The sequence below is a fragment of the Delphinapterus leucas genome, unplaced genomic scaffold (assembly GCF_059928025.1).
Source record: "Delphinapterus leucas isolate spDelLeu-1000000601 "Yukka" unplaced genomic scaffold, BTC_Dleu_Yukka2 spDelLeu_asBTCV2_sq49, whole genome shotgun sequence".
NCBI classification, from domain to species: Eukaryota; Metazoa; Chordata; class Mammalia; order Artiodactyla; family Monodontidae; genus Delphinapterus; species Delphinapterus leucas.
The window spans coordinates 1,161,095-1,174,572 of record NW_028322258.1 but is presented as its reverse complement, the minus strand read 5'-3'; the positions used below and the strand labels follow the sequence as shown (position 1 = coordinate 1,174,572).

Here is a 13,478-nt window from a genome sequence, read left to right as displayed (position 1 = left end):
GCCCGGGAAGGTGGTGTGGTGTCCATAGCTTCGGGGTCAGAGGTGCTGCCTGCTGCAGCACCGATGACACCCGAAGCCGTAGATGGGGTGCTGGGGAAAAGAGGGGCAGAATGGAAAGGGACAACAGGGGCAGAACGGAAAACGAAAGCCCGGGAAGGTGGTGTGGTGTCCATAGCTTCGGGGTCAGAGGTGCTGCCTGCTGCAGCACCGATGACACCCGAAGCCGTAGATGGGGTGCTGGGGAAAAGAGGGGCAGAATGGAAAGGGAAAACAGGGGCAGAACGGAAAACGATAGCCTGGGAAGGAGGTGTGGTGTCCATCGCTTTGGGGTGAGATGGGCTGCCTGGCTGATCTGAGAAAAGCGAGTGAAAGTGGGAGAGCTTCTCCCTAGCTGCTAACTCTTCTCAAGGTCTAGCACGCACTGAACACTGGCCTGCCGGCTCAGCCTGGGTGTTGCCATTGCATTGTACGTGTCACAGAGCAAGGGCGGGCGGGTCAGGGGGTGGGCTGGGGGCCCCACACAAGCCCAGCCCCTGGAGAAACCCGGCCCGAGGGCAAAGAGCCCGAGCCCTTCTGGACTTTCTAGCGGCTGGGACTTGTCGCTGTGGGTGGCAGGTGTTTGGCACCGGATGGGCCACCATGCGGAGACTGTTGGGGACTGTGGAAGGCTTCTCCTCCAGAGCTCACGCTGCCTGGGCACCGGCTCTGCAGACCCCTCAGCCCTGGGTATGTATCGGCCAGCCCTTCCCCGCAACGGGGCCCAGAGGCCAGAGCCTGCCCAGAGCTGAGTGCAGGAGGCACCCAGAGCTTGCCAGGCTGTGGCCCGCCTCCTCCGTGGACCTCCCCAGCTTGTCCGCGAGCCCTGGAGACAGGAGCAGGAGCGCCTTCTCCAGGGCTGCTGAGCTGCCAGCATCACCGTGAGCCAGGCGGTGAAGGTTTCTGAGCAGGGGATGCAGAGCCCTGACCCGACTGGATGCTGCACCCCACGATGTCCCTTCCTGGCGGGTAGGTTCTTTCTTCACTTGTTTTTCGAAATTTGGTAAAAGAACATTTCAACCTTCGACTGTTCTTCAGGGTATACAGATGGTAGTGGCTTAGCCGGGATTCGAAGCAAGCCTGTGTGATTCCAGAGCTCGTGCTCTGGACTCTGGCGCCTCCTTATCATATATGCTTCATGTGTTACTTTTTCTTTTGTTTCTTGAAGTCCTTATGATACTTAGCCCTAAGTGCCATACCTGTAATGAACACATCCACTGCCCTGTAGGAGGTGTTCTTTTGTTCAACGCGTGAATTGGTCATCCACCACACTGGGTTCTAATCTCAGAAGATAGGTCAGGGACCACCAGTTGTCAGCATAGCACCATCCCACATTTCTGATTGAGGCTTGGAGCCTAGATTTTTCCCTTTGGTCTAGTTTGAAGGATCCAGGTATGTAAAGCTTATATTCTAGATAAATCATGGGCTATCCTGAAAGGAATTCATCAATGAATTATTCTGTATGGATTAGAAGCCAGTTTCTCTGGCCTTCCTGGAGTATATCCAGTAAGGCATCTCATTCATGTCTAGAAAGCAAATATATCATTTATTGCAACTTCAGCGTGGAGCGATGTATTGGTTTAAAATAAAGTACGAGCAACACAATTTGGTCATTGTGAGTATGCCGGCTGGGTCCACTCTTTACTACACATATGTAACTCTAGAGCTTCTTATGCCCCATAGAGGAGACATACTCTTGTGTGTCTAGGACAAGGGAAACATGTGTTGTTATTCAGGAGCTGGAAGCTACAGCATGACAGGAAAGAATTGAAAAATCCTGGTCTTGGTCTACACGTCACTTTACCTTGTCCGAATCTTGTTTCTTTGGCTTGCTTCATTGGAGTGTTTTCTCTCTCCTGGGACTGACATTGTGTGTTCTGTATCAGGCATGTGACATGTAGAAGTTTCAGAACCCAGAATCATATAGATCAGTAAAAATCTATATATTTTTGTTTAAAATCTATTTAAAATCACACTGGGCATAATTCATATATTCCAAAAGTAGTTTGACCCTCTGCTCATGAGATTCTTTTTATGGTATGTCGAAGCAAATTTGGACTTCCATCCCCAATAAACTTTGAGGTTGGAGGACACAAAAGCTTTTGCTCAGACCTAAATTCTGTCTGAAAAAAAAAGGGTAACTATTATAAGCCCTTTCTTACCTCTCCAGGAGCAGAAATGATTTACAGCTATGGCATTGAACCATAATTTCTTGATCTCGTTTGAGAAGAGTTCAGTAAGAAACAGGGTCTTGATTTTTGTTCGTTGGTTCCCTGTTTTCTTGTCTTGCGTGCCAACAATCCACTGTAATACGTGAGTGAGTATGGCAGCAGGCTGAGTGTTCCCTGGAGCTCATTAAATGAACGTGTTTTCCTGAAATGACTTTTGTCTCCTTGTTTTCAGCCCCTCTTCTTTCCTCTGTCCTTTACTATAACCAGGGCTCAGCAAAAGCTGACTGGCTTTGTGCAGACCCTACTTAGGGTAGTCTTTTCTTCATTATTTTATTCATGGCCCCTCCATTTCATTGTTTGCCTTCTCGAAATGTGTTGAAATCTTTCTGTGGTTGATGACTTCCACAATGTCTTGGCTCTTATTGGTTGATTAATTTGGGTATTTCTACAGTTTTATTTAAACCTGGTTTCAGGAGGACCAGAAAGTAAATATATTTCCTAGTCTGCCATCTTGAGCTGAAAATCCCTGTGGATTTTAGCATCCAATGTTCCCATGGGTAAAAAACCCAACCTTGGCATCAATAGATGTACACTCAAGATTTCAGCTTTTCTTGAGCAATCACTAAGGATTTAATATGCGGTCACTTCTAATGGGAAAATAGTAACTATCTCATGGCGTTGATTTGAGGATTAACTTAGATAATGGACAAGAAAATGCTTGGTAAGGTTTTAAAAGCTATAAAAATGTTTTTTGTTATTATTTGATTTGTTGCTATTTCAACTTTAGCTGACAGTTGTTTGTGACCTTGCTTATGTGAGAAAATGCCTTCTGGTTTATTGTTTTGAAAGCCAGATTATATTTTTCAATAGCTCAATGGAAATGGCATCATTTGTGAAGTTGAAGGGTGAAGGCATAAATGTTTCTTGACATTTGAATCAACTATTGGTCTTCTGGGGCTTGTCCTTATTCTCCTGCAGTCTCTAATCAACATGGCATCCAGAGAGATCCTGTTAAAACGTAAGTCAGATCATGTCACTCCAGGCTCTTCAGTGGCTTCTTCACAGGAAAAGCAAAGTCCTCAAAGTGCCTCCACAGCCCTAGAAATCTGGGCCTCTGTTTCCTCTCTGACGGTTTCCTTCTCCTCTCCACTTTGCTCCCTCTGTTTTCCACACACTGACATCCTTTCTGCTCCTTGGATACTCCAAGCCCACTCTTGCCTCATTGCCTTTCCATCTGACTGTTCCCTCTGCTTGTACTATTCACTTCCCAGATATGCACCTTGCTCCCTCTCACAACCTTAGGTTCCCTCTTAAATTTTATCTTCCCCAGAAAGCCCTCAGTGATCACTTAGTTTCAGATCGCAGCCTCCTCCTACCAGCTAACAATCTCCATCCCCCTTCCCTGCTTGCTGTTTTTCTCCAGCACTTACCTGATATACTAGTTATTCTACCCATTTATTCAATTTTTATTTACGTATTTACACTTACGATTTTATATTTGCTTCTTTACTTTTGTCTCTCCCCTCAGCTCGAGAGAGGCTATATTCATCTGTGTTAATCACTGCTGTGTTTCCTGAACATGCCTAGAAAACATACTGAAGAAGGGTGCCTGAAATTTGGTAAGGGAGCCATCAGTTTTCTTGGCTGAATGAAGAAATATGCTCATAAATTAATGAACAAATCTCTGGGGTTTCTGAATTAAGGACTAATGGGAAGAGGAAGGCAAATGGTTGGGACAGGGTACTGCAAGAAGTAGTATTTGGAGTACTCTGATAGCTCTCCTAATAGATAACATTTTGTTCATTTAAATAGTTTTAACGAGAGAGCTGGGAACTAGGGACACACAGCATCGAGGTTTTATAATGCATTCTGTAGAGTTCTTTTCGAGTGTGTTCAAATATCATTGAAAATATATGCATGCATATAAACCTCTGTTACTTTATTTAGTGCTTTACAAGAGCCCCTCAAGGAAGGGGTAGTAGCAACTATCAGTATCCTTCCTTTATGATGAGCTTAATTTATTCAAAATTACATCCTAATTTATTTGTAACTGTGAAACTAGACTTAGTTATTTAGTAGACCCTCCCTAGAAACCTATGACGTTAATAAAACCAGCAAAAATGTGTTCAGGTTCCAGTGATACACACACTACAGACTCAATTATGTGTCATCCATTTTAATGAAGGGAAGAAGTGATTTAACAAACACAGAGCAAACAAACAGAATATGAAGGTTTGTCCTCCATTAATATTAGTAATGGATAAAGTGGGCTCCAACGCCTTCAACGTAGCTTGAGACCCATCATCTCTGTGTCATGGGAAGGGGGATGCTCGGCCAGGATGTCTTTCTGTGTCACTGAGAAAATTTTCCGTAATGTATAACGATACTTACTGAAACGGATATGGGGCATTTGGGTAATTAGGAATCCGTTAGCATATTTTTCCGGAAGCCTTGACTACGAAACGAAGATAGTAGATTTGGACACTTGCAGGTATGCAGAAGTTGTTTGGGTATTCATCTTTATGCCGAATGAAGTAAGCTTATTTCATCTCTGCAGCTTCCCATATACCATTTTCCCACCTCTGTTTTGTGTTTGGAAAGACTTTTAGAAATTAAAACTCAAGTTAAAAAGTGAGTGACGGGCTTCCCTGGTGGCTCAGTGGTTGAGAGTCCGCCTGCCGATGCAGGGGACACGGGTTCGTGCTCCGGTCCGCGAAGATCCCACATGCCGCGGAGCGGCTAGGCCCGTGAGCCGTGGCCGCTGAGCCTGCGCTCCGCAACGGGAGAGGCCACAGCAGTGAGAGGCCCGTGTACCGCAAAAAAAAAAAAAGAAAAAGAAAAGAGAGTGAGTGACAACTTAAATGATATATGGAATATTTTGCTGACTTAGAAGAGCATGCAGAATTAAATATGACCCAGTTGAAATGTTAATTTTATTTTAATGTGTATATTGGGGTGGAGTCTTAAAGGTGCCAGAAAACAAGCATTCACCCATCCTGTTTGGAAGTGCAGCACACAGGCACCTTCAGTTACCAGTTCTGTTCACTCCACAGAATCATCTTGGGAAAACATACTGTTTTTTAGGTACCTGGTGTATATCTTAACCAGTTTGAAGAATTTCCCAAATACCTGTTAATATGTAGTTTTCCGATTCCAATCTTGCCACGTCCTGTACCAGTGACACAGCACATAGGAGTTTTATTTCTCTTTCTTTCTCTGGGTTGTTGAGAACCCAACGAAAGAACAATGGAATGGCATCAAAGAGATCAGGGTTCTTGACTCAGATTTACCATAAAATAATAGTGTCCTCTTGGGAAAATTATAGTTGTTCTAGGCCCCTTTCCTTTTCTTTACTTTGACAGAGCTGCACTAGATGACCCCAAGTAACACTGCGCTCTTTGCAGTAGTAGCTTAGACGTTATTGGTTTTCTGAAACAAATGAAGACAGTGACACAGGAAACTGTGCAACATCTCTGTAACGATGTTTTCTTAGAGTTGCCTCCATTTTTCAGATGATAAGATGGCTGAGCACAGAAGTAGGTGTTTTGACCAGAGGTTCCAGAGTAGAGGGAACTGAACCACAAGTTTCCTTCATTCCTGAAGCTCACTTAGCCAAAACATAGGCTTCTGAATATTAAGCTGTAAAGCATATTATCAGTGTGCTTTAAAAGAAGCGGTTCTTCTAGGATTTCTAATTAATAGCAGGCGGTTTTGAAATTCTTAGAAGATCATCGAATTTTGTGAGATTTACAGCTCTATTTTCCTGTCAAGCAAGTTGTATCAGTGCCAGACAATCATCTGAGCTTCTGGATGCTTCTCTGAACCTCTTGAATTTTTCTTCTTGCTATCTGAAATTCATGCCCGATAAGCCTTTTTGTAGAGAGCGTGTACAGACTTGTCTATTTTCATATACGAAAGCGATGCAGTGAGCCAGGTCGGGGGTTAAGCCCTCATTCTCAGAGTGGTATTGAGCTCCTGGTGAAATGTAATCCTCATTTCCTCAGAATAGAAAAGCAGTTATCTCACGTTTTTAATGCCATTAACTCTTTATACATTTATGTATAATACATATATTTATTGTACCTACGAGGTGTGCTCTCTTTGGGAAGTACAAAGCTATTTGAGACGTAAGTTGTTCATTTTTTTGTTTTCCCACAAATACTGTGACCCTTTGAGCAGGAAGGTCTGTGTTTTACTAACATCTAGAACAAGCAGCTAACACGGTGTCTAAGATGTAGTCAATAAATATGAAATAGGTAAATGAACACATTTTTAAGGAAGGGCCAGGGCATGAACAAATAGAAAATTTTCATTTTCAGTCACAAAGCCACAACAGACATAAAAATGATACAGACAACAAGTGCTACGGTCGTTCAAAGAAGGCATAGAATAGATACAACAAGGATCTCCCCTATGGCACAGGGAACTGTACTCAATATTTTGTAATAACTTATAAGGGAAAAGAATCTGAAAACGGAATCACTGCGCCGTACACCTGAAACGGACACGACATTGTAAATCAACTATATTTCAATTAAAAAACAAACAAACAGACAACAGCAACAACAAAAACCCAAAGAGGTCATAGAAGTTCTTATGAGATTCCAGAAGAGAAGAGAAGCCAAATGAGGACGGGAGAGGCGGCTTTTGAATCCGTTCAGAGGAGAAGTCACAGAGGAACTAGTCATTGATCTGAATTTGAGATTAAGATTAAGATGAATTAATCTGAATTAATTAAGATTGCAACACAGGGATATTACAGATGAAGGTAATCACATAAACTTACTATACTGAAACTTGCAGAGGTTATGAGTGTTGCTCAAGATCCCAAAGCAAGTGCATTGTGGAATCAGAATTTTAAGTGAGGCCTAATGAACTAAAAACAAACCAGCACAGAAACAAGCCCTTCCTGTGACACCACGTTGCCTTTGAAGTCGTTTTTTTTGGTGGGTTGGCAGAAACTGGTTCCAGTGTTTCTTGCAGGAATGACTGGCCATAGGACTGGGCGTCTTAGCTTCCTGCCAGGCGGCCGAAGGTCGCAGGCAGGTGGGTCACTGGGACACACGCGGAGGGGCTCCTGGCCGGCCCCCTGGCCGCTCAGTGCCCCTGCCCCAGAGCGGGGGTGGGGGCCTCAAAGCAGCCTTGTCTGAGTCCCCTGCCACTAGAGAGAGTATTGGCCCAACACTTGTAGAAAACGGGGACCTTGCTGGCAGTTCAGTGGAGGGACACAAATAAATCTTTGCCGACTTTCTGCTGAAGCTCACGAGGGCTCACTCCTAAGCCTCTTACAAGGCCAGCTGCCGAGGCTGCGAGAGATGAGTCAGGGCTCTCCCTCCACCACGGGGAGATCGCTGGTTAAAGCGCTCACGAGGGAGTGAACCGCGTGTCCGCACCGACACGCATGGGCAGACCTCGTCGATGCCTTCTGTCCGGGGTACGAAGCCCTCTCCTGCCTCTTCCAGGCTCTCTAGAAAGCATGTGCAGAGCCTCCCACTCCACCCTCGGACTCCGTGGGCCACAGCTGGAGGGACCAGCCAAGGAGCCGTGGCAGGAGGAGGCCAGAGGGCAGCGGGCCTCGGCCGGAGCCCGTCAGTCGGTCCCCATTCACACACCACCAGACGATCCTCTTGACCTGGGCAGTAGCCGCCAACCGACCGCTAAGGTGAGCCCGGCGCGCGCTTGGCTATCTGGCATGGCTGGGAGCCCCAGGATCTCCTGGCAGAGGCGGGCATTCTCCTGGGCCGGGTCCGCGGGCGTCTGCGTGTGCAGGGCCTGAACCACCTTGGCCAGGACGATCTGGCACAGGTTGAAGAGGCCTGGGGCGTGGGAGGAAGGAGACGGGGGGCTGGCACCGTGTCCAGGCCGCGCTTGCCAGCCGGGCAGACTGGAAGCCCCCTTCCCTTCCCTCGGTCCGGCCGCATCTGCGTTGGCCTCCCGGGACTTGATGAGCTTGTCCAGCAGCTCCTGAGGGACGGTGCTGCCCGTGCCCCACCAAGACTGGCAGCAGCGCCAAGGGCCTCACAGGGCACGGCGCCCCCGGCCCCGGAGCCTTCCCTCTGGTTCTCATCACCGGCTGTCAGCAGACTTGCATGCAACGTGCTTTTCTTTTCTCTTGTCTTCTTTACGTCCCTCAGCCACGCAATGCGGTGAAGCCCTGACGCTCGCTGCCACGTCGGTACACCCTGAGAACACGATGCTCAGCGAGAGAAGTCATACAGAGAAGGACACACAGGGCGTGACCCCACTGAGGAGAAACGTCCAGAGCAGGTAGATCCACAGAGTCAGCGAGTGGGTTCCTGGTTGTCAGGGGCTGGCGAGGGGACGGAGTGATAGCGAAGGGCGTGAGGGACATTTTCGGGATGATGGAAATGGTCCAAAGCAGTAGTGACGTCTGTACGGCTCAGTAAACTGTCCCCACACGCCCCGGTGCAGCCTGTGAGAGCATCGCTCTCAGGATGAAGGGCTGACCACAGGAAGACCGAACGAGCAGTGGGTCCTGGGCCCAGACTCTCAGCTGGCGCCCCCCACGTGGGGAAGTCACTGGGACTTGCTGAGCCTCCACGGAGACTGGCAGCAGCCCCCGAGCTCACAGGGCACTGCGCCCCCGGCCCCAGAGCCTTCCCTCTGGTTCTCATCACTGGCTGTCAGCAGACTTGCAGGCAACGTTCCTTTCTTTTCTTTTGTCTTTTTTAAAGGCAACTCTTGAGTACATGTATTTAACATGCAGGGAACCAGCCCTGACTCCTTGATCTGGGTCTTCCAGCCTCTAGAGCCTCGAGGACATCCATTTCCGTTATTTACGCGCCCAGTGCCTGGGGTTTGATGATGGAAGCTGACACCGAGGGCGTCACCACGTGTGGGGTGATGTCAGTGAAAGAATCCCGTGGCGAGGGCCTGCCTGAGGACCACGCATGCCCGGGCCCTCCCTGCCCCCTGCCTGCAGCCCTGCGCCTGGGAGCGGAGCTGGTGCATCGCATGCCCGACGTCGTGGAAGTTGGTCTCCCGCTCATCATGCCGCAGCAGGGAGGGCAGGTTGGGCGTAGGCTTGGTGTAGTTGGCCACCATGGCCGCGATGGCGATCTGGCAGCTCCCATCGTGCTGTAGGCAGGCCGAAGCAGGCCGCGTGCCCGGACTTCCCCACCCTGCGGAGGGACGTGGATGGGGCCCCGCTTCCACAGAGGAGCCCCGGCCCACGGCCGACAGGTTCCCCCACGCACGCACCGAGGATAGAGGTCAGGTAGAACTTGCCGATGGATGACCTTGCCCGAGGCCGCGTCCCAGACCGTTTAGAGCCTCACGTCTTCGTGACACATGCTGGTGCCCTCCTCCAGGTCGAAGGTCAGCCCCAGCAGCTCCTGGGAGATGCCCAGCAGCCCGCGTGTGACCGCCTGCATGGGGAAAGACTCATTGGCAGGTACTGGCCCACGTGGTAGCGCGTCTCCTCCCCCTGGTTCACGTAGTAGCGCAGGTCCCAGGCGTTGATGGGGCCGTCAAAGTGCAGGCCCCGCCTCTGGCACTCGGCCTTCTTTAGCTCCAGGATCACGGCCGCTCCTGCTCCCCGAGGGGCTTCAGCTTCTGGGCCAGCTCACCTGCGGGCGGAGGGGAGAGGCTCGGCTACGTCCCTGGGGCGGCCCCCCAGCCACCCCCGACCCTGCGCCCCTCGAGGCAGAATGAAGGGTCTGGGAAGGTGACCCCCAAGGGCTGACACAGTGGGGTCTCAGGCAGCACCACGTCCGGTCAAGGTCCGCCTGACCCCGTCCCCACTGGGACTCAGGGGAAGGCGGTGTTACCTAGGACAGTGGCCACCACCTGGCTGGTCTTGTCCGTGTTCATCTCCAGCACGGAGTCGGCATGGTGCGGAACCCCAGCAGGCGGGACTTCAGGGCCTGCAGCCTCACCAGCTCCCTGAGGATCACGCAGTTCTCCCGGAAGCCAGAGACGGAAGGCGCTGGGGACCGAGGGCCACGCCCTCCCCACGGGCCCCGGGCCAGGTCCCTGCAGGCGGGCAGGGCTCCCAGGCCACTGGCGGGCACAGCCAATCCCCCTCCCTCCTCCTCCTGGCCCAGATTTCTAGACACTTTGGTGCTGTCCTAACACGTGGTCTTTATTAACACAGGTCCTTTTGGAAGCAGAAACGGCATGAACGTGATGGGCTCTAAGGCCAAGGGCAGGAAGAAATGCGGCCAGGCTCTCCAGGAGCCACCAAGGGGCCTCCCCGGGCTCAACAAGACAAACACGGCTGCCGTGCAGACAGTAGCTCAACCCCACGGCGCCCGAACACCCAGCCCCTGGACGGTGAGACACCTGTTGCTGCAGGTGGCCCGTGGCTCACTGATGAGGCCCGGCCCCAGGCGTACGCCACCTTCTCGGGGGCCACCTCTCCGGTCTGCAGCGGGGTTCTCCTGGGAGCCCCCAGTCACCACAGCACCAACGTGGCCTGTCTGCAGCCCAAGAAGGTGGGGACACAAGACTGTCCCCCGTGCCCCCCGCATCCCCCGCGAGGCCGAGCGAGCACCAGTGGTGTCTGCGGGGAAGATGAAGGGCTCACGCACAGCCCGCATCTACAGAAGCACAGACTGCAGCCACATGCGCTATGGAACAAACACAAGTGTCCATGCAGGACCCGATGTCTGAATGTCAAGGCCATGCCCGGGCCACAGTGAGAAGGTGCATCCCCCATGCAAGCCACAGAGAGGGGATGGGGGGGGGTCCATCTGCGATTCTGAGCTCATCGGGCATCACCCCAGAGGGAGAGGGAGAGGGAGAGAGGTAGACAGACGTACAGAGGGAGAGAGAGAGGGAGGGAGAGACGTCTCTCCCTTCCCTGGGGGTTCTCTAGTGCAGCCAAGGCTGAAAACCACTGCATTTTGGGAGATGGGTCCTCGTGGAAGAGTTAAATAGTCGCTCATGGCATTATCGACACATACTAAAAAGGCCCCAAATCTTGGGGAGTCAGGGAGGGGAGTGTCGGCTGCCTCGTAAACGAGGAGAGATTGGGCATCAGAGGAGGTGCCTGTGCAGCCTGCGCCCAGGGCCCCGCAGACTTCATCTCCCAGCGGTGGTCCTGGGCTGGAAGTCAGCGGGGAGGTCAGGCTGTCCAAGCATCAACGTTGACTTCAGGGCTGATCTAAAAGGCGCCTGGGGTTTGTTGAAGCAGAAAAAAGAGAAAGCAGTAGGGAGAGGATGGGAGTGGGAGGGGGAGGGAGCCCCCCTCCTCAGCACTTCTACCGCTCTCCCTCTCTCTCTCTCTCTCTCCCTTTCTCCCTCTCTCCCTCTACCTCGCTGCCTCTCACTCTCCCTCTGCCTCCATCTCTCCCTCTGCCTCTCTCCCTCCCTCTCTCCCTGTCCCTCTTTCCCTGTCCGTCTCTCTCTCTCCCTCTTTCCCTCCCCATCTCCCTCTCCCCCTTTCCCTCTCCGTCTCCCCTTCTCCCTCTCTCCCTTCCTCTCTCCCTGTCCTTGTTTCCCTGTTCCGCACGCTCTGGCTCTACCTCTTTCCCTCTCCCTCTCCCTCCATCTCCTTCCCTCTCTGGAGAGGGAAGGAGGTGGAGGGAGAGGGAGAGAGAGATGGAGAGGGAGGGGGGAGAGGGAGAGAGAGATGGAGAGGGAGGGGGGAGAGGGAGAGAGAGGGTGGAGAGGGAGAGAGTGATGGAGGGAGCGAAAGATGTCTCTCCCTCCCTCCCTCTCTCCCTCCCTCTCTCCCTCTCCCTCCCTCCTTCTCCTCCCTCTCCCTCTGGCTCCAACTCTCCTCCCTCCATCTCTCCCTCTCCCTCACTCCCTCCCAGAGAGGCAGAGATAAGGCAGAGGGAGAGAGGAAGAGGGAGAGATGGAGGGAGAGGGAGAGGGAGGGAGAGGGAGAGAGGGAGAGGGAGAGGGAGAGAGAGAGGGAGAGGGAAATAGGTCTCTTCCTCCCTCCCTCTCCCTCTCTCCTCCTTCTCTCCCTCTCTCCCTCTCCCTCTCTCTCTCCCTGTCCCTGTTTCCCTGTTCCGGTCTCCCTCTGTCCCTCTCTCTCTTCTTCTCTCCCTCTCCCTCCATCTCTCCCTCTCCCTCTCTCCCTCTCCCTCCATCTCTCCCTTTCTGGGAAAGAGTGAGGGAGATGGAGACATGGAGGGAGAGGGAGGAGAAGGAGAGAGGGAGGGAGAGAGGTGTAGAGGGAGAGAGGGAGAGACGTCTTCGCTCCCTCCCTCTATCCCTCTCTCCCTTTCCCCCCTCTCTCTCCCTCTCCCCCTCCCTCTCCTGCTCTCCCTCTCCCTCTTTCCCTCTCCCTCTCCCTCCACCTCCTTCCCTCTCTGGAGAGGGAAGGAGGTGTTGGGAGAGGGAGAGCGGAACAGGGAAACAGGGACAGGGAGAGAGGGAGGGAGAGGGAGGGAGGAAGAGACCTCTTTCCATCTCCCTCTCCCCCCCCCTCCTCTCCATATCTCTCTCCCTCTCTTCCTCTCCCTCCCTCTCCCTCTCCCTCTCCCTCCATCTCCCCCTCTCCCTCTCTCCCTCTCCCTTGTCTCTGCCTCTCTATCTCTCCCTCTCTGGGAGGGAGTGAGGGAGATGGAGAGATGGAGGGAGCGGGAGAGTTGGAGGGAGGGAGAGGGTGAGAGGGAGGGAGGGAGAGAGGGATAGAGGGAGGGAGCGAGAGAGGGATAGAGGGAGGGAGGGAGAGGGATAGAGGGAGGGATAGAGGGAGGGAGCGAGAGGGATAGAGGGAGGGAGCTAGAGGGATGGAGGGAGGGAGAGAGGGAGGGAGGGAGAGACGGTCTTTCGCTCCCTCCCTCTCTCCCTCTCTCCCTCTCACCCCTCTCTCTTCCTCTCCCCCCTCCCTCTCCTGCTCTCTCTCCCTGTCCCTCCACCTCCTTCCCTCTCCGGAGAGGGAAGGAGGTGGAGGGACAGGGAGAGGGAAAGAGGTAGAGGGAGAGCGTGCGGAACAGGGAAACAGGGACAGGGAGAGAGGAAGGAAGAGAAGGAGAGGGAAGAGGGACGGGGGAGGAGGGAAGAGGGAGGGGGGAGGAGGGAAGAGGGAGGGGGGAGGAGGAGAGAGACGGGGAAGAGGGAGGGGGGAAGAGGGAGAGAGACGGGGGAGAGCGAGGAGGGGGAGGGGAGGGGGAGAGGGATGGGGGAGAGCAAGGGGGAGACGGAGGTGGAGAGGGATTTGGGAGAGGGACGGGGAGGGGGGAGAGGGAGGGGGGAGGGAGAGAGGGAAAGAGAGAGAGGGACAGAGGGAGAGGGAGAGAGGGAGGAGGAGAGGGACGAGAGGAAGCAGGGAGAAAAGAGAGAAAGAACACA

At 52.5% G+C, this 13,478-nt stretch overlaps 1 protein-coding gene across 1 annotated transcript; it reads left to right on the top strand.

The window, feature by feature from the left end:
• Window positions 1–9,406: 9,406 nt before the first annotated feature.
• LOC149743934 (uncharacterized) lies at window positions 9,407–11,138 on the top strand. Its single transcript, XM_089906020.1, has 2 exons — window positions 9,407–9,621; window positions 10,324–11,138. Exons 1-2 carry the CDS (start codon window positions 9,519–9,521, stop codon window positions 10,839–10,841), a joined length of 621 nt encoding a protein of 206 aa, XP_089762146.1. The 5' UTR covers window positions 9,407–9,518; the 3' UTR covers window positions 10,842–11,138.
• Window positions 11,139–13,478: the final 2,340 nt, after the last annotated feature.